This window comes from Drosophila grimshawi, unplaced genomic scaffold (assembly GCF_018153295.1).
Source record: "Drosophila grimshawi isolate 15287-2541.00 unplaced genomic scaffold, ASM1815329v1 contig_1148, whole genome shotgun sequence".
Lineage (NCBI taxonomy): Eukaryota > Metazoa > Arthropoda > Insecta > Diptera > Drosophilidae > Drosophila > Drosophila grimshawi.
The window spans coordinates 97,086-119,246 of NW_025062646.1; the positions used below are offsets into that span (position 1 = coordinate 97,086).

A 22,161-nucleotide genomic window follows, 5' to 3' on the forward strand; every position below is an offset into this window, starting at 1 on the left:
TATTTGTAGGCATGGGAGTTCGCTGGATCCATTAGATAGATACATACAAAAGTTTAATAATTTGAACTCATTCTCCATAGCCGAGAAACCATTGAAACTGTCTTATAACGATGCAAACAAGGAATTACGAGCCGCAAGAAAAAAATACGTCCGTTGCAAATGCAAAGTAAATGTTAATAGCTATCAGAGTCTCTGGGTCGATGTGTAGCATCCCCCTATTAATAACGAACTTGATGGCACCCAGGTGTCCATAATGCCACTATTGGAAATAAGCCGTGACCATAAATTAAGGTACTTTTTTACATAACCCGACCTAGCAGGTGGGGAAACCCCAGTTTATGGAGGTCATATAGTCATTATGGTGGTTAATATATGTACCTGCCATAGGTCTTTGGAATTTTTGAAAAATATTGTATTATTAGTTTATGGCAGGCAATTAAAATTTTTGCTAGACACTGCCGAAATAAGCTGTGAGACACTGTATGTATATTATTGCCTTGGATTTGTTCAATCCGATTACGAGAGTTGCATCTTTTGAACTCTGTCTCACATTTCGCAAGCACTTTCACTGGGTTTGCATTTCCGGACACGTCAACTTGATGGCCAAAAATGTTACACCGCAATTTTGCCTGTATTACTTTGCCCATCAAACGACTGCACTCTGTTGGAAAAACAAAAACTCCTCTTTACTCCCCAGGTAATGAATTGCATGAATTCGACAATCTGCAAGCAACTTATCGTCTTGGCTTTTGGTCATTTTGGACTTAAAATGTGGCTAGATTAAACGCTCCAAAATAAGATCTCTGCTGTTAGTCGCGGCAGAAGTAAAGGTTATTATTTTACTCTGTCCTCCGAAAGACACTGTCAGTTAGACTCGTCCGATAATCGATTTGGTACCATCAATTTATCGCATTTATTTACAACGCTGGATACTATTTCTTTGAGTATGAGGGATCACGCTGCAATTTATGTTATAATAAGAAATTTGAGCTCCGTAATAATTTATTGTGTTATTTGACTGGACTATTGCTAGAATCTAATTCAGTCTATTCTTTACAACTGTAGTTCAAAGAGTGTATATTTTCGGTTTCAGAATATACATATGTCTGTCAGACTCCCAATCTAACGGTCATCACAACTGGGTAACTGCTCGCCTCAGTACTAACTATCACAATCGTAAACTGAAGTAGTTTTACAATTGGTATATTTTCTCTAAGGGAACGTAGTCCGTCGTGCCGGCCGATGGTAGTAGTAGAGTCTTCCCACTTTCGTTCAGCAATCATACTAATGTCACACGCAAATATAGAAGGTGGTTGCTCTCCTTATACATGTTCATATTTTATTATTATTTTCGCGTACATTTATAATCCTTTGGAACCTAACGGAAAAAGCCCTGATGTTCGTCCACATCCCTACAGCAACAAGATGCTGGTAAGCGGTCGATGCCTGTAGTAGAGTCATCTTCGCAAGCACAAACTTGACTTAGAGCCTGCAATACATCGCATTCCATCATCATCGACGAGAATTGTGGAGTTAGCACCACACGAGAGGTCGGAGACGGAACTAAAATCTTTTGCCCTGATTAGTACTCAAGACACTCAGGCCGAAGTGTGGTAGTTCCACTGATACGACTCTGGTTGTCCAGCCTTTAGTAGGCTCCGGTCATACGCAAATGGTCGCTCATCTTCGAGCAAGTATTTTATCAGAATGTCCAAAATCAAGACAAATAAAAAATTTAATTTATTTCGGTCAAGCGTCCAATCGATTTAGATTTTCTAGTGCAATTACTTTATTGCCTTTTTGAGGGCTGTATGCCATTTTCATCTGGTAATATTTTAAATGTAATTTGATGTCACGGAAATGATGTAAAAAATTATGTAAGGAATTATTTTTGTTGAATACTCACTTCACATCTCCGTCCACACTTTCTGTCATTTTAAATGGATTTGTATGTGTTAGTGATGAAAACCTTTCCTGCCCATAGTGTAACGCGCAACGTAAAATGTGGGCAAATAAAATATTATTTTTTTTTTAAATTTAAATAATAAATTTGTCAATCCCGGAGGTCCAACATTTTATTCGCCAAAGATTCACATATTACCATCGACTAGACGCTCGTGTGACTCGAAATATTGTGTTTTAGTCCTGTATGTTTTCTTGCCGTTAAAGGTCAACGGAGTTCTTATAGATGAATGCTTTCAGTTTTTTAAAACCTGTTTCGAATCATCGATAGTAAAAGACAAAAACAAATACATATAGAAATTAAATTTTGCTGAGGTCCATTTTATTTTGCATAAATATCACATAAGCATATAAGTTAAACATCGAAACAATACATGACATAACTGCAATAGGAAAAATCATAAGCTAATTTCTTGGTCATGTGAAAAGACTAAGTTCCATTACTAACAACTATTAAAATGATTAGACTTTTATTTGAAATAAAATAAAGTATATTTTTGTATAAAAACTGAATTGAAGCTTAAACAATAAAATGAGCAGTTTCTCAGAAAAATTTAATGCGCAAGTTAAGAAATTGGTCAAACTTTGTATAGAATAAGATAAATTCAGAAATTTATAAAAACAATAAATTACAGAAAATATTGAGTTTGTGATGCTCAACAATCTTAGCTAAGATCCAAAACATTTTATTCCCATTTTTTATTTTTTGTTATTTTTAGTAAGTAATAATATTTTTATATTTATTAATAATATCAGCATAACAAACTGTTTAAGTTGCCATCAGGCTTTGCTTACAGCTACTTATCGTTTCCTGCAGGAATAGCTATTTTATTTATATATATATACTTATGAAATTAAAGAAAGCTTATTTATTGAACAAATTAATAATTTATTGATTAAAAGATTTATTCTTTTTCTGGTCAATATAAAGACCCCTTATCAATGTCTAACCTGTTCTGAATTTTTCTTTTTTGGGGATAAATCATTTCAGAAAAAGATGCAAACTGACTTGATTTTCATTAAGTTCAGTAAGGCCTTTAATTTTGTTTATCACTGTCTTTTACTCCATAAGCAATAACTTATTGTTCAGAGTATATAAATTGTATTTCCGAGAGAATGGCACTTGAGAGATTAATTTAAGTAAATTATTTATGTTTAAATCATAAATTGAAATTTGATCATCATATCACAAAATCTGTCAAAATCAACTTTAAGCTAACCACTTTACTGAGAATTAGATTTGAAATATACGGAGAAGTCCCTAGAGCTTCTTTCGCGCATAAGAACCTATCTGAAATATAGAGCCTAGCTAAGGTGTCCGTGAACTCTCTGAGAGCTTAGCTGTCTTAGGCATTGCAAGATTTGGCTCTTTGCTGGCGTTCCAAGAAGGACCCGAAAGGACAGATTTTAAACAACTGTCTTATCAATAAATGTCTGACCCAACTGTTGGTTATGTGAAACCCATCTAAGAATCCTGATTTTATATGAAAGAATTTGTGGCTTGTGAGCTCCCGGATAAAATAATCTCTTCCTACATGTCTGTATAAGCTCGACACCCTTCAAAATTCTTCTTAAAAGTAACGGAAATTATGAGTATATCATTTCTCTAATGCTGTCAGATCAACTGTCTCACAAGGCCCAAGTGCAATTCGGACAAATTTAAGGGGACACACATAGGCTTACAACGAGGCCAACATTCAAAACAGATAAGCAAATTGGGAAGCTATGCCAATTTAATCAGGTCTGCAATGACAATAAAGTAGGTCATGAGAAGCACATTGCAATGAAATGTCACATCCCCTTACCTGGTTCTAAATGATCTACTTCTTTAATTCAACAACACTATCATTAAACTCTTAAAGCGTGCAACTCGTCCGACCTACATTGGGAAATCAGACCCGTCTGGAAGTCAACATAGCTAGAAAACCATCTTCGCCGATGATTGAATTAAAAAAGAACGGATGCTGCCGAATTCTCGGAGAAGCACACTTAGCATGGTTGGTGTAGTATGTTTCTAGCTTTATTTTGTCCGACTCTTTTGGGTACTTGACCAATCAGGCATAGTAGGTAACTAAACGACGGATGACGAATATTCAAAAATTACTCCAATAACTTTTTTTTTCGATTAACATCAGAAAGTCACCTTATGCTTACTCAGAGACTTATAAATTGATCATCTGTCCTTAATCCTTATTTCAGGCCAATAGCAGACACCACAATTGAGAAATAGGCCCTTAAGCGAACTCCACATCCTCATCGAGTAACCTGACTAACCTTACTTAACCTATTGGTCAATAAAGCTATTTAAGGTGTTGGATTTATCATGCGGTGGATCAATAAAGTGTAACGATACATTAAAAACTAAGATACTATAAACATTATTTAACTTTCTAATTTTAAATTACGGATATTGTGTTACTCACTACAACAACCATTTCATCAAAACAAAATTGAACCAGTGTAATGATTGTTTGTACTATATACTCTTCGTGGTACCAACTAGATTTCTTTAGCATTAATGTGGGAACTTTACTAAGTTAAGCTTGCATCTCTACATTTTCGTCGAAATATGCTTGCAATTATAGATTCAGTTATTTAATTCTTAACTTGTTCGTTATAGCTTACTAACCTTTTGAATTAATATTTTTGGTCTGATTGAATGCTTTGGGGGGTTTCCCCAGTCTTTGCAAAAAATGCTGTTGGCCTATTCACAGCTTAATAGTTGAGTTATAAGTTTCACATTTTTTCTTGGTTCCTTAATTTGAACAGATACATTTTTAAATATACTTTTTAATTTTCGTGTGTTGACTTAAAAGTCTTCATTAAATAAATAAAATTCTCTATGACCAATGTAATTTTTATTAATATGATCTTTACCGCAACTTAACTCAAAAAAATCAGTCTTGGCTGTGGTTTTTTAAATTATTTTTGTGATATCAATAAAGCATTAGTTTTCAACAACCCGCCTAAGGCAATCTTCTGTGGCACCAAGGAAGTTAACTAGTGCCAATAATCTTAAAATAATGTGATTAAATATTATTATTATTATTCAATAGTAATATTCTGAGTATATTATATATTCAATTTAAACTTTCAATTATGAAACACTAAAAGTTCACACCAGACCTCCCAGTGTAAATAGGACAAGGGAATATTTATCATAGGCACGGCTTGGCCGGTAATCGGTTTAAAGTAAATACATTAGTATACGTTCAGACAAAAATTATTTGTTTACTATGAGACTAAAGGTGGAAGAGTATATTGGTTTTGTGCAATGTCCGTCTGGCTCTACGTTCTACCGTATAATTTTCGCCAATGAAGAAGTTTTACTGAGAAGAAATACTTCATGACTGGCAGAGAAAAAGTGCTTCATTTGAGGTCCGACGTCGACTTGTTAGCGTAAATCGATAACACTTTCGATTTGATCCACATATGTATTCCCACAGTCTTAAGGATACTCCAAACTCAAACCCTAGATAGCCGTTGACTATTTCAAGAATCGGCTTCTTAATTGGTTGACCCCACACCCTCACAAGTCGTGAAAGTCTAAATCTGTCATTGTTTTACAGCTAGTTACATAATTAAGAAAAATTAGTGGTAAGAACTTTTCTAGAACATTGTGGGAACCTATATGCTACACAGTTTTAGAGCTTTGTTTATAAAACTTGCATGGTATTACCAATAATATTCTCCCAATGAATCTAAATCTTCACGGTAGCACCCACCTCCGCCGGAGTTCGACTTCATGAATTTGCAAGGTAGATTACTTTGCGTTATACCCGAAGATTCACTAAAAAATTCCTTGGTCCCGCCTACTCTTGCCCCAAAAAATCGGGAAAGCCTATAAAAAGAATTTTGTTCATCTATTTTCTGCAGGTATTTCACTGCTGCAAGAGTACTGAGAAATCGTCTATGCTAATAAATTATAATTTCTGTTCTTAATTAAAAAAAATAAAAATGAATTTGATTTTACTCTAAGAATACATATTTAGTATGCCTCAGATAAACAAAAATGATTTATAGTTATTTACTTTTTTCTTGTTGTCATGAATTAATTATGTTTAAGATTATTTCATACATTAAAAGTAATAACGGGGACATCAAAAACCAATCTTAATGTAAGGTTTAACATTAAGATGAAAAAATCTGAAATCTGTTTTAGTCCGTCATTCATATAAACTGAGTCATTGTATTAAAATTAAGTAACTCCAACCTTATGGACATACAAACAAACGGAAACTGCACTAGCCCAGTATACTAAGTTCCTGTAAAAAAATAAACAACAGAAAATCTGTAATATACAATATAGGATTATTTAACTTTTATAATATAAATTGAAAACATGTATTGCTTATAAATAGTGATGAATGCTGTTTTTTTTAGCTATTCATTTATATTTATAGATTAGAATTGATTTCATTATCGGTTTTTCGGTCCCTTGTATACTTATATACTTATATCATGTATTCGCTATTTATTGTGTGCTTTTTGTTTAATTCATTACATTTCTTCATTTTGTTTGCTAGAGCAATGTTCAGACAGCGCTGGAAGTACACTGTCCATAGATGGCTCTCTAGAAAGAAATGTGTTTATATATACTATTCCACAAAACAAACGGTGTTATATTCGTACCTTTCTAATGCCATATGATAAGAGCCTGGTGCGGAATTCGATCTACCTGATTGTGCGAATTTTTCCAACCTGGAACCGCCCGGTTGAGATGCCCTTCCGGATATATTCTTCATGAAAGGATTCCCAAAGGAATGATTTTTTAGCATCGTTTTAATCAATATAAGAGTATCAAGCTTTGGAATGCTGCGGACAACCGAGTTTATATCTTCGTCGTCTACTTGTACCAAGCAACAGTTTTCATCTTCAGTTGGCAAGGGATAAGCGCCGTTTTTGGTAACCCACGGGTTTACCTAAGTTAAAATATTAAAAAATTAATAAAGTATGGATATTCATTTAAATTTACATCGATTTTATATGTACCTTTAATTGTGGCAAATTTATTCTATATGTTGGATCCTTTTCAAGCATTCGAAGAATGCAGTGTTTTATTTCTCCACTTATTATTGGTGTATCTGGAAGCACCACTGCATCGTTTTTTATTTTCTCATACAGTATGGGTATCGATGTAGCTAAGAACGGTACATTTCCATATACCAAAGAGTACAAGGTTGCTCCCAGAGCCCAAACATCTGCTGCACGGCCACAGTACACATTCTAAGTAAAAGAAAAGTTATCAAATGATGACCAAATATTTTTCATATTGTGTACCTTTCCCAAAACAAGTGTCTCAGGTGCTCGAAAAGCTGGTGTACCTCCTGTTGAGCCATTGCTCATTATAGCATCTTCTCCAAGAAACTCATTGCAAACTCCCAGATCAGCAATTTTGACATGCCCACACTCTGTCAGTAGCAAATTTCCAGGTTTTAAGTCCGCATGGATAATCTTTTGATAGTGCACTGTGATGAAAGAAAAACGACCGAGCACAGTTAAAAATACCTTATTTGGCATGCGTATTTTCGTTCACAATAACATTTATTTATTCATTAGTAATTTTATAGGGGACAGCATTTCGGGATGGCCAAATCAATTAATGTCCATGCAAACATCTGACAAATAATCTTAGCCAACACCCTTTTTTCACTCTAGTGATTGAAAATAGAGCACTTTATTCTTGGTCTTAAATAAAATTGTACTTACAATATTCTAATCCTAAAAGGCAGTCTCTGAACACACTCCACGCACGATCCTCTGGTAATGGTTTATCGGTGGGTATAGAGAGAACTTCTCCTTTTTTAACCCACTCAAAAACCATATACAGCGAGTCTTCCAATGGATCGTCTAGTACTTCCACTAATTTCACAACATTAGGATGATCAAGTTTTTTTAAAACTGCAATTTCTCTGTAGACACGATCCAGTGGAGATGTGGTTTGTTTTGGACCCCGACGCATGAAAGCAGCTTGTCGTAGTAAACGCTTCTTAGACAGAATCTTCATAGCATAATGTGTAGAATCTTCTTCAGAATAAGCTAATTTTACAAGTCCATATGAACCCTGCCAACGGAATCTTTTATTAATTGAATGACTAACAACTACTAATAATTACCTGTCCAATTTGATCCATAAGTTTATATTGATTTAGCTGAAGAAAACTCCCTGACTTCTCAATAGATATTCGACGTGATTCACGTAAGGGAGGCCGACGTCGAACTGACCGAGGACTACCATATGGACTGCCATATGGGCTATATGGGACGTTCGGATAAATTGGACGTGTTTCTGTTGATTGTTGTTGGCATATTGATGCTGCAATATTTGGCCGGTGTATTGGACGCTGACGTGTCTCTCCTGTAGATTTGTCCAAATTATCGACTTGACATTGTTGCGTTTCCTCGGTGCTAGGTGTGCTTGATGATTGAATTTCGCTCTCAAATGGCCGGCATTCCTCAATATTTGGAAGAAGACGATTACGGAATTGTTGATCAACAGTAAATGAACCACAATCATCATTGTATAAGTCCAGCGACTGCGATTTTAGTAGGATAGGTAGATTTTTCTGTAAGCAACCCATCCTAACAGGTATTGTATCAATACTCTTTTGTGGACTGTCACGAACTGAATATGGCGAATCATTTCCGGACGTAGAACTTTGCGCCATTACAGTTTGCACAATTCTACTTTCCTTGCTTTTGTTAAGGTTTTTACATTCCAAAATTTCAACGTTTTTATCATTATCAGCTTTAATGTTTTGGTTCGCCTTGGCCCCACCACTGTGAATTTTTGGTTTGGTTCCAACAGACTTAAGATATTGACGTTTAGACTGATCGCCAATCCCTGTGTTAAGTCCCTTGATTGAATCTTTCGAGTTAATGTGCATTTTATCTAATTGGCGATCCAAACACGAACTTGATTCTTTATTGGTCGGCTCGATTGTTTTGTACTCACAACCTTTCTGTATTTTGGCAACAATAACATCCTTATCATCGTCATCATCATCACAGTTATAATTAATAGCACTTTCTGCTTTGGATGCAAAATCATCAACATTTTCTTGTGTTTTTCCAGCAGACTTTAAAATATTCCCCTGGTCTGGAGCACTGCTGCTTCCTGTTTCTGGTACATTCAGATCCGACATTATGTGACTTTTTACATGTACCCATATCTGCATTTGAGGTCCATTATTTCAGTTCCTGAATAATTCAAATTGTAATTCAATGTATGCAAATTTTAGCAATAAGAATACTAATACAACAAAAATGATCGAATAGATGATACTTGGCAAAAGATCCAAGACCTCTTACATACATTTTCTCCCGAGTAGAAAATAGCATAATACATAATTCAATAATAGACACTAAGATCTTTTAAGTGTAGATAACGGTCATACAGTTGCAATAATACTAAAATGTTGCCGTCATTTGTATCCCAAAATCAAGATGTCAAACCGGCTGTGGGTGAACTTACAACAGTAGGAGACTAAAATAACGCTTCTTAAATTGGGTAACTTAATTTTTGCTATTTTCCTAGCTACACTGCATTCATACGAACATTAACTGTTTACTGCATAGTCGGCACTCACGGCAATATACTCAAAGTCCCCTAAAATTACTTCTGCAGAAGCTACAAAGTGGATGAAGAAGCAGAATCTCTAAAACACTTATTATGCTCCTGCTCGGCACTTATCAGTAACAGATTAAGCACCCTGGGAATTCGCTTTCTAGCCGACCTGGTCTCCGTATAATTCCGCAGTTGCTTACAACCGATAGCAACATATTTTTTTTTTTTAAAAAAGTAGTGCGAATATGTCAGTTTTAATGGCTTGATTTATAATCGGGAGTTAGTTAAACTCTACTGACTCAAAGATTTTTGGACCAACTCAGGTCTGGGTAAAAAGTATTTTCAAGTCAAAAGGTTTCATCTACTATCGAGATTTATATATGTTTTCTTTACCATTTAAAATATCTGCTCATTCTCTAAAAAAACTTTGTGCTATTTTTGGTCACAACTAAATAGAAAGTGAATGTAAACAATCAGGGAACAGCAGATGCCAGCCCTACAAAAGAACCCACGTAGCCATTAAGAAATATCAAAACACAGAAGGGCGCACAGTAGGGCTCGTTCATGTCTCATGTTCATGTTCATGTATGTTTACGGCAAAGTCTATCCCAAATATTCGAGCTTATATCTTCCACATTTTTTGAGCCAGTTATCAAACGTATAGCTTGGGAAAGCCGAGACGAAATATCCGTTTATATCAAAGCAAAAGATATAGCTAGCTATTCAGTTTCTCTTTTTTTTGCAAACAAAAAATAATAAAATTCAATATTTAAACGGCTCTGAAAATGAAGACGGAAAATATATGCACTTCTGGCCAATACTTACTGAACATGATTATATGGCCACCACTGTACACACTTACTTATGTAAACAAGTATACTTATATTTATTTAAATATATCTAAATAACTGATCTTGCCTTAAATATCATGGAGTATTTATTTATTAATTGTAACCATTTATTATCGAATTCAACAGTACGATTATTATACCAAACATTTGGCATTAAAATATAAATAAAATAAAAAACAAAAACTACACGCAATATTTAAATAACAACTATTTTTAGATTTTGTGATCTTTAATACTTGTGCATTCTTTCTCTATCTAGTATGTGTGTAGAATGTACATGTGAATTTTGTCATTCGCTCTTGATCTTTTCAACAGAAGACTTCAAATAAATTTGTAAGTAATAATAATTTGTAAATAAAAGATATTTTTTAATACACCTTATAGCAAACATATTTTAATATACATATGTGCATGACATGTTCTTCAATTTAGAAAATGATTTGCCGCTGGAGTTATACGCTTTTATGGCTGACATGTGTGGTAGCGATTTTACCAATCTTAAAAGGAGAAGCTGTGGCCAATAGACTTGACAAGCGGACGCAATCAAATGGAGGAGAGTATATACCAATAACATTTTTTAATGCAATCAGGTTAGCAGAGGACTCTAAGCAATCACTTCAAAATCAGCTGAGGAATTTTCGTGAAAATCTACAGAAAAATTTAACAACTTCCACAATGCTAAGTATCTTAGACGATAACTATCAAAATACCGAACATCAGATAATAAAATTACATGATTTGTCGGCATTCTTCGATACAGCAGCCGATATCGCTAGAATTTTTGCACATGATTCCGAAATGTTCTATGAAGTTGCCAAAAATTCAAGTTATACCCTTTTGTTGCAGCTTCGCCAAATGCCTACAACGCAACTTACGCTGGTAAAACTTCTCCTAACAAATTATTTTGAGGAAATGGAATTCTTTCACATAATGTTTTCTGAGATTATTGACGAAGCACTCGAATACACGCAGAACACACTACTCGCGATCCAGAAAACCTTTACATACTATGCCGATGTACAGCAATTTGTTTTGCAGAACTGGAATTTTAAGAGTGATATAGGCTGCTGTAAGGGGTATATGGAATTTTTGCAACTTTATTCGGCACAAATCTTCAAGTGTGCAGCAGGACATGATCTCACCGTTGCATTGGATGTGTTTGCCATGACTGAGATCACTAGCAAATACATTATGCGACAGCTTGAGTTTCGCATACAAAGACTTTGCAATTGTTTTTTGTTCGGAAATTATGAAATTCGATGTAAATTTCTTAAAAATGCTGAGCGTGACTTCGAATTATTATTCAGTAAACTTGAGGAACTAGAAACATATTTTGACTTAAAAATGAAAAAGGGTCTGGTTTCCTCACGTAGATTCCGTCGTCGAAGTCAAGTTGAAAATCGTGATTTTGAAAGCAACAGAGTTCACAATCATTGCATACCTGTAGATTTTCCACAGGGTCAAATGAATAAAAGCTTGAAGCAATGTTTTTATACCATAAAAATATATTAATCCTATTATATGATTCTCAAAAAAAGTTGCAATTTAATGAATCAATATAAAGATGACATTGTGAATTAATTAAAAAAAAAAAAATTTTTTTTTTTTATATGAACAGAAGGGAAAATATCAACACAATTCAAATTTTTTAAACTTTTTTGTTTTAAATACATTTTACGTAAAGGGGAATCATACATTAACTAATTTGAATAAAATCTGTATAAGTTTCGTACCCATTCATTCGGTTGGTATTGCAGGTATTAAAAAATAAAAAAGCGTTTTCTTTAAATTTATATATAACATATTGAAACAAAGTTCACTTTTCTTATTAATAAAAGATAGAAAGGATATAATAAAATTGTACCATTGTATGCATCAGGCAGAAATGTTTCATTCTTCGATTCCATAAAGCATATATATTTTTGATTCCTGATAAGCATAAAAAGCCGATTCGATAGTCTGCGCTTTAGTCAGTATGAACTTGAAAACTTTTTCAATTTTCCTAATAACGATAGTAATAGGTGACAGAAGGATTTAAAGAAAACGTAGCAACAACAACCAAGAAAGGGATAGAAAGATTAGACAATTGGGTTTTCCATTGGCATGCTGGAACTTTTAGGCCTGATTTACAGAGCCTCTTCCACAACATACCGAAACAAATATCCATCGGAGTTAAGGTTCAATAAGGTTAAAGTTCAATAAGGAACAGAACCATTCTTGTTTTTTCGCTTAATTGTAACTAATTTTTTACCAACTATTAATTAATAAATTCCTAAAATGTCTCCTTTGACATCTGTTTGCATTTCTGTACATTATTTGTATACCCTGGACACATTTAAAATGGGTAAAAAGGATATAATGGCTTTGTGCAAATGTTTGTATAGAAAGAAGCATGTCCGACACCATAAAGTATATACATATATTCCTGCTCAGGATCAACAGCCTAGTCGATATAGATATTTCCGTCTCTCCGTCCGTCCGTCTGTCTGTCTGTATGGACACGCGGATCACAAAGGCTATAAGAGCTACAGACTTCAATTTTGAATATAGGGTCTTTACCCGGCGCAGATCAAGTTTGCTTTAATTTATCGATACCTGTCTCCGCTTCTCGAATAACGATATATTTTGATTTATGATAAACACTACAATAAAGGCAGAATCTTGTAGTTAATTCATAATATGCATATGCATATTATTGGTCAACTACCAAAATTTCCACAAAATCGCATGAGAAACACTTAAGTTATAGTCGAAAATATATCCTCATACTGATCTCACTTCTATCAGCAGCCGCAAGCATTTTCGGTATGCATCAATATGCGAGCGCATGTGTGAGAAAGAGATGGCATTATAATCGACGCGAGCGTCAATATGTCTTCGTGTGTATTTTGGAGAGCCCCATTACCCCGTTACGATTGCGTGTATGTATATATGTAAGTATTTATATATATGCACGTGTTTGTAGCCAGTCAGTTCGGGATTGTGAATAAAAATATTCGCTGCCCTACTTTTTTTAGTACCTGCCATATGAAAGGAATGCACTTGCAGATCTGCTCACAATGGGTGCAAAACTTTTTAGTGGCAAATTTTCCAATAAAACTAATATATTTAACAGCTGGGTTCAAGGTACATCGTGTATATCGTAGTCAAGCTCACTCGACTACAGCACTCTTACTTGTTAACATAGAAACAGTATTTTGCCTTTATAAATTAAGTGTTAGCCAAATACTGTTGGACACAAAAAGGGTAAGTTCAGTTTCTTTCTGGGCTATTAAAACTAAATGAATCTTTCACCAAATGGTTTTATTAATCAAAAAAACACAACAAAAACTATGTGAGTTATTCGAACCATAGTCTGTTAGCTCCTTCTTTTGATCCAAGAAAAATAATTATCAAGGTAACCTTAACATCAATACGATACTTTTTCACTAGGAAATAGTTCGGCTAATACATGTTTGGACACGGCCAACCCGCAGCTTCTAACAAGCAAGGCTCTAAAAATTAAGAAGATTTACATTTGCACAGTTTTCTACATACTCAAAAATATATCGATATCCTGACAAGCGATATACCTGCTGGTGTAAGTCGATATAATTTGAAATTTTAAAAACATTTTACTGACTACGTTTTCTGACAACCAACGCGTAACCCTTTAAAACAAACCCGAAAAAATCGAAGCTCTAGTTTGTCTGCAACAGCACACAGCTGAAATTCGTGCAACTCAAGCAGCAGAAATCTAAAGATTTTGCAATGATACCAAGGCATACCCATCCAATCAAAATAAAAATGCAATCAACAGGTAATACAATTTTTTATTAAAAGGGTGAATTACAAAGAGAACACAACGTTGGATCACCGAATAATCAAAATATTTACAGAAAATATTATTTTAAAAATCCATGCGGTAATCAAGTAAGCCCACGATTTTTTGGTATGGTGAATCAGAAATGATTCTAGATTGTACACCACAGCTTGAACTTGAAAAAAAGATTACAAATTATGAAAAGCGTGCTCAAAAGATTGGGATATTTGATTTGAGCATTATTAACTAGGATATTAGTAATAGTTTTTTATGTGAATAAAAGAGACAATTATTTTACACAATAATAACATTTTTATTTTTCTCAATTTTTTCGACTACTGCTAATGAAATACAACACTTTGAGTATACAATTCTCAAACGCAATAGAGTTAAAAATTTACGAAATATATTATCTAAGCCTTGAATAAGATTGGCAATCTCGTTGTAAGCAAAATGAACGCATGTCGTTTTATATTCTAGGTTAAAGGATTTATTACCCAAGCAAAAATTTATGCGATTAATCATGTGAGCTATATCAGAAATATAACCGGAGCCTGTGAGCAGTAATATCCGTAAGCCCTGACATAACGAAATTATTGGTTTCATGGTGACATTGCAGCAAGTATGTAGTTCTGTAAAACTCATTTTAACCAAGTCATCCACAATATAACAAGCGCTACTAAAAACACGACTCTTATATGTAACATTTTGGTTTTTCTTTCCATTTATTTCCTTTTGATTTGCATGTACTTTGTAATTGATTACTGTATTATTAACAAACTGGGATGCGTTTTCAATCAATTGAGCAATTCCAGCAAGTTCTTCTTTCGCGAACTCAATATGATTTAAGGCCAACGCGCGAAATGATAGCGCTGCATAAATTTTGGCCTCTTGGGCCATCTTCGAAATGAAATCTCCAAGCAAATTGAAGACTCGAATTGCAATATCATTATTTGCAACCTTATACATATCAGTGATAACCTCAATCAATATTGCTATTGAATTGAAAATCATATTGTCACTTGGATGCGACGTTTTGTATTTAGTCGGTATTTTTTGTACGGCGTCTTCATTGTGCTCAGTATTTTTTACTGATGACAAGCATAGACTAAGTAATATTAAAGGCAGCACAGCTTTTGATATGCATCCCATCGCAATAGATTAAACCCAAGTACTGTCAGAAATGTCGATTTAAGATTATTTACTGACAACCAGATTAGGGTGAACCAAAAGATCTATTTTCTCTAAAATATTGGTAATAAGCATATTCACCAATAAATTCACAATTATATAAATTTTTAGATATGTCATATAATGCTGTCTGTAATATTGTTTTATAATGCTGTATAAATGTCCTGAGACTTAAAAAATATTTTTTGAGATGATAAATTACGAGCATTTAAGGTTCACTTTAATTAATTTTCCCTCCGTTATTCTATTGTATTTTATGTATATGTATGTATGTATACGAGCCTTATCAGAAAAAGTCAACACTACATACAATTAGTATAGAAATTTGATATATGTACATACACGTACTCCTCAATATATTCATATTAATATATATATATATATGTATATATATATATATATATATACGCATGTATATTCGTATATATGTACACATATATAAGCTGAGAATCCACAACGATTATATCGCTATCAATAAGAGCTGGAAAGATGGCATTTTGAAATTCGTTTTTTTATACCCTTGAACACATTTAAAATTTGTTAAAAGGGCACAACGGGCAAAAGTATGTAACGGAGAAGAAGACACCTTCGAGCACATAAAGTGTAAACATTCTTAGTTAGAATTAATAGCCGAGTCGACAAAAAATGTCCGTTTGTTCTAATCGCACTCTCTCGACTGGAGCAAATGCCCGAGTTATGTGTTGTCCCCCTTCGAGATTTACGAAGATAGTTGAAGTTGAAGATAATACATGAAGTGCCCTGTTATTTCCCCGTTTTTAATGGAGATAACTCATAACTTTCTACTACAAAAGCTGGAAATAACTGTTATCTTAGGCACTCCGAAGATTACACTCCCTTATAGATCAGAGTTAATCTGCTGACATTTAAATTTCTTGCTCGAAATATTATGATTTTGTACTTTTTAAACAAATGTTATTTATAGAATTAAACTTTTCGTAGTTTTTGAGTTTCAGTAACCAAACCAAACCCCATATTTCAACAAGAAAACATTGTATTTATTGAAGTCAGCTGGTATCAGAGTAATCCGTAGTGGGATATGCTCCATTTAAATAAAAAATATATTAAATATATATGGACTGTTTATCCTGATCAAGAATATATATGCTTTATAGGGTCGGAGATGCTTCATACTGCCTGTTTTATACCTTTGCACAAGTTCATTATAACCTTTTTCTATTTATAAAAAGACACATGCACAGTTGATGAAACATATTCATTTATAACCTATAAATATGTACGTATGTGTATCGATATTTGACTCGGGTTTATTTATATCTGTACATACATATGTGTGTATTTTGAGTATCCTCTTTCCAATTTGAATACTATGCATACAAATTCTTCTATATTAAATGCGCAATGAATAAACATTAACTAACTAATGTACTTTGTCGACTTAGTCACGAAGGTTAAGGGTTATTATTATACACATATATTTAGAATCGAAGCACACACATACACATATGAATGTGTGTACACACACACACACTCACACTCATACAAATGCACTTAAAGCTAAGCAAAGCATGTGAAACAAGCAAAAAAAAACGACAGCAATATTAATCACAATCGCTTCAAAAATGCACGCGGCGGCAACAATGCATTAATATGTGTGTACACATGCACACGAACTTAAATAGTCCATATGAATGTACATACATATGTACATAATGCATCTTTATCAAGGATGTTGGCTGACTGCTCAGTGGCGCCAAGCTTGTAAATTCATATGTACACACTTGTGCACGTACGTATTACGCATTGGTGTATATTTATTGCTGCTCACTCATAAGATTATTCAAATCTCTTATTGTTACTCGCTTATGTACATATATACAGATAGCTATATATGTCTTGATTTATTGATGCTTTTACATAAGCAACCAAGTTTACTTTCTTGCATATGTACATAAGTTCTACACTTGACAGTCCCATAAGGATAAGGTCCCAACACATGTTCATTTGTACATACACATATACATTTGTGTCTTTTGGCCATCTGTACATACGTATATTTATATATGTATAAGCACAAGTTTAAAGCTATTTTATTTGGTTTTAAGACTTACATTACCACACTTTTAATTTCAATGGAATTTTCAGTGAATGACAAACATTTAATAAAAAAAAACAATAAAACACTATGCGCGGTTAAATGTAAAAGTCGACTGAAAGGAATCGCGTGGGCAAAAATAGCTTTGCATTAAAAGTAAATTTAAAGCTGGCGATAGTAGCTTTTAAAGCTTTAATTCCTCGGAAGTGAACTGTGAAAGTGAGCAGCTTCAACCAACACATGGGCGGAACTGAAATTTTTAAAAATTTGTGGGTGTACCTTTGAGATTTATCACCTTTGTACAAAAACACACAAATGCATACACATAAATATATATATTTATAAAACAAATATATATATATATATATACATATTGTATATAAACATATGCATACGCAGATTGCTAGGCTCGACTACAAAAGTACATACGAATGTATGAATGTAAATAAAGCATGCTAATGTATTACGTACACAAATATGTATATATATACTCCAAAATAGATTTAAGCGTTAAGTGTACAGCCGTGTTAAACACACTTATATGTAGTTTGGTAGAGGCCTTTGCATCCGCTAACGTAAACACCTATAATACATACATACAACTGAGTTAACAGAATCTGTTAGAGTTGAAGTTGGAGTGAAAGCTGTTCACACCGGCTACAGTGTCAGCTGTAATGATCAGCTGATTTATTCTGACGCTGTGTCTCCAGCAAATAATTATTGATACTATAGGTCAGGAGCTCATCAAAGAGAGCACGAGAAGGAGATGTCGGCTATGAAACATCTGGTTAAGCATTGTCGAATCTTTGTACATATAAATTAATTTACTAATATAGAAGTATAACAATATGTTATTAATAGATGGAAAATATAATTGAATGTGAAGACCTGATGAACTTAGGTCTGGTTCAATGTGACATTTTCAAATTTGTATACAACGAAAATCAAATATTAACTGTTGGTTGATCAAATGCATACCTGATAAAAAAAAAAATCGGAACTACTAACATATAACAAATGCTCTCCCAAATCGACATACAACTTGCCGATATTTTTACAGGGGCCGTCCCTCGCTGTCTATTTCCCAATGGGACAACTGCGTCTGGTGAAATACCATTCCGGTGTAAATAGTCTATAAGGTTGTCGATAAATGCTTAATTGATTTTATATGCACATATTGTGTATGCTTAAGTCTCTGTACATTTCAAATCAGCTAAACCATGGCGAAATTATACAAGGTCGTCTCAGTGTGAATACCAATATTTACAATCGTAAAACTGACGATGTGGAGGTGGAATCAGCTCAATGCTTCTATTAATTAAATATCTGAAAAATTCTGGCAAAACAAAACAAACCTTCATCTTCCATCCCTTGTACACTCATTAAATTGTACTATGATTAATTTATTAATCAATTATCATACTATCTCTTTCACACTTTATTATGGATGGTACCATACAAAGATGCTGCCACAAATCTGTGTATTGCTCTATGGTCAAAATATGTGCCTAGTGGGAGTTAAGTGCTATGATCGCAAGCTGAGCACTTGGGTCTCACCGGGGTCAGTGGAGGCAAAGATCTTTGCATTCTTTAGTGAATGTCTGAAAAGCAATGTGAAAAGAAATATGATTAAATTATGTGCTACCGGAAACATTTCCTACTATGATTTACATGTTAGCATAGACAACGCCCATTGAAGTCCTAATGGAGCTCATACCACTCCATTTTACTTTTTTAATTATTGTATTTAATTGTGTAATTCTTATAATGCTTATAAAATTCAAAGTTCACGTTTGTGTGTCCTTTTTAACTTCATTATTAGTTCAGACTGTTATATATACAATATATTAATTTTTAGTGGTGTGGGACTTTGGGAATTTTTTTATAAAGGGATATAAAATCTTAATGTGGGCGCTTACTCATTTAAGGGGCTAAGTAATATTGTCTCCGAAGAAGACTTTTGTCTGATAAAACCTCTAAATATGTCACTTCATTTTCTCAACGGAATTGTACTATTTGACTTCAGCAAGAAGCAACTATGCAAAAAATATTGTGGGAGCGGATTAAACATATGCTATCCCATAGAGATGAACTTTTATCGGGTTAACTCGCCCTATTGGTACAAACTAGGGACGAAGTGTAAATTTCGAGTATTTCAAGTTGAGGAATGCGGAAAGGGGAGTTGTGCCATTTATTAGTATATAAACTGTACTATCGGAACTGGTATATGTAAGTAGACGAAAATAAAGTCGAGAGACAATACGGCAGCAACTAAGAAACATATTAAGATATATGTATGCTCAGAAAATATCTGTATACACTGTACTGTATCGACCTTTGATATAACATCGATGTGTGGAATATAATAATACATTAAAAATTAAACATTTTAATTAAACTATTGCTTGGAACATGAAATATTGTTCTCCTTTAATTATTCGTACAGCAACAATATTGCTATTCATTAGAGCTGAGTAATACCTTCCTTAATAGAAAAATTTTTCCGTTTCTCCATAATATTAATAAAATCAACAGTTTTGTAGAGTTAGTTGTCTAAAATGTTCTGACTTCTTAACGGTTATGCCGACAAAGTAATCTGTCAGTCATATCGCAGTTTGCTTTTCATTATTGTCCAAACCCTGTTTGTAAGCTATCAGCACCGTTCTTTTGAAGTTACATTTTAGTTGATTGAGTAAGGGGATCTACCTCATCGTGTTCAAGGACATACTCCCCACTGTCGGCAAGTATTGATATTTGTAGAAACAAAAATATAAAACTCTCGCTTATTTTGTAAAGTTCCACTCGAAGAGAGACACCAATGCTGGATACGAAGTAGCTCTAAGATCGGCATAAATATATTTTCGGTCACGAAATTTATCGCCACTCCGTGTCCAAAAATGGGAAATATCTTCTCCTATCGATTCCGATCAGCAGGTATTAGACTAGTATTAGCAGTCGGCGAGGATAAATAAATATATTGCATTTACTATTTACAAAAAGCATTTAGAAGACCTATCCATTACATATAATATAGCTTTCTTAAGCCGTGTTACCAAAAGGTAGACCCGTGTATTGATTGTGGGCATTGCCTGCCAGTCCGTGTCTGTATAAGCGCAATTGTTTCAAAACCCTTCTAGCTAGATATTTAAAATTGTTAACTATATTAACATTAGCATATGTGCACGTCAGAGAAACTGTTCAGTTTGATTCCCGTCCAATGCAGTATGGGTAAAAACACCCAAACAACACAAAAAAAAATCTAATTTCGAATTTCTTATAATAACATTAGCATTATTAATTAAATCGTTTTGTAGCGACAATTTTGTAGTGCTACAATAGAAAAGTAGGTCTAGGTATTCAGATAAGTATATGTGTTTGAGAAACTGCTAAATGTTTCAAATGTAATAAAGATCCAATTTACTTAATATCGAGCAGGCTAATGATTTTATTAATTATATTAAAACAAATATTTGTCTAGCTACAACCAAAACAAGGAACGATTCATCGGAAATATTATCTTTCAATTAATATCTTTAACCACCTTTTTCCACTTGGAGTATTAACCACTTTTTAATTTAACGAAATTTAAGTTATTTGTCCAGATCGGTAATATGGAAGATATAGAGAGCGTGGTATTTTCGATCGTACGCATGGAAAGTACACTTTATATTATACAAGATATCGATGCTGGAGTGTGGCATTCGGTCGATCGATAGTCAGTCAGTGCGCGGCGAAGTAGATACGTATATAGTTTTATTGAAAAACATGCAATGAAGTAAAAATAAGACACTAAGCATTTGGATTAAATATTATGTCATATTTTAGTTTCAAACACTTGCATATCTTATCGTAGATATCATTTTATATCCCCATTTTTATCAGTTATATATTTCTCCTACATAATACGTACGATTAATAAGGACTGACACTTGCGACAAGTCTCGCTTAGTATACAGAAAGTACTAACACATGTTGTCGCTTATTTTATTAATTGCCGTAGAAAATATTGTATTTTTTTTCGAAATTCAGATTGATTGTTATTTATTGTTTCGAAATTCATTGTCTTCTAAGAATATATTAAATTTAATCAACATTAAATTTTCAAAAACTTGAAAGAAATTATAAATTAAAATTACTACAATTATATAGTCATCAATGTTTGCTTTTGGGATAAGGATATGTTGGCTTTTTTCTACTTGTCAGGGTAGGCTTTGCCAATCCAGTGCTAATAATATTGTATTCAAGAAATGAATTCACGTCGCATTTGATTTTAATTTACAAGTACTTATAAAGTATTTGTTTTGCGTAGGGTAATTTAAGGTTGAGTGTACTAACATCGATTTCCCCATTAAGACTAATGTCTTGCCACTTAATGAAACAAAGAAAAAAAGACAACACGTTGCTTTCCTAATTTTTTATTTGAAATGTGGCGACTATTAATGCTTGACTACAGAGATTCCCGTTCGCAGTCAACTGGAGGTAGAAAGTAAATGTTGTTATACTTTAGTTAACTAAAGTCAGTATTAAGCTTATCGTAGATAATATTTTTAAAGTCACATAACTGAATTATGGTCAGAACAATACTCATAAAATAAAAATACTAGTTCGTGTATGGAATAAACAGATAGTGACAATTTCAGGTAAATTAAAACTGTATTATGCATATTCGGAAAAAGCGATGTTATAATGTACGTATTGTCTTTATTGTGAATTT

General features: G+C 33.6%; 2 protein-coding genes and 1 long non-coding RNA gene across 3 annotated transcripts; 2 read left to right on the forward strand and 1 right to left on the reverse strand.

Moving 5' to 3' along the window:
- Positions 1–6,254: 6,254 nt before the first annotated feature.
- LOC116806045 (calcium/calmodulin-dependent protein kinase kinase 1) lies at positions 6,255–17,559 on the reverse strand. The gene is made up of 7 exons (XM_032741830.1): positions 17,464–17,559; positions 8,079–9,162; positions 7,672–8,026; positions 7,243–7,430; positions 6,955–7,188; positions 6,595–6,884; positions 6,255–6,535 (listed from the first exon to the last, which is right to left on the reverse strand). The coding sequence occupies exons 2-7, from the start codon at positions 9,138–9,140 to the stop codon at positions 6,463–6,465; spliced, it is 2,202 nt and encodes a 733-aa protein (XP_032597721.1). The 5' UTR covers positions 9,141–9,162; positions 17,464–17,559; the 3' UTR covers positions 6,255–6,462.
- Positions 10,672–11,961, forward strand: LOC116806047. The gene is made up of 2 exons (XM_032741835.2): positions 10,672–10,713; positions 10,813–11,961. Exon 2 carries the CDS (start codon positions 10,816–10,818, stop codon positions 11,890–11,892), a length of 1,077 nt encoding a protein of 358 aa, XP_032597726.1. The 5' UTR covers positions 10,672–10,713; positions 10,813–10,815; the 3' UTR covers positions 11,893–11,961.
- LOC116806048 lies at positions 13,114–14,461 on the forward strand. The gene is made up of 3 exons (XR_004365508.1): positions 13,114–13,626; positions 13,813–13,960; positions 14,059–14,461. It is a non-coding gene; the product is annotated as an uncharacterized LOC116806048 (long non-coding RNA).
- Positions 17,560–22,161: the final 4,602 nt, after the last annotated feature.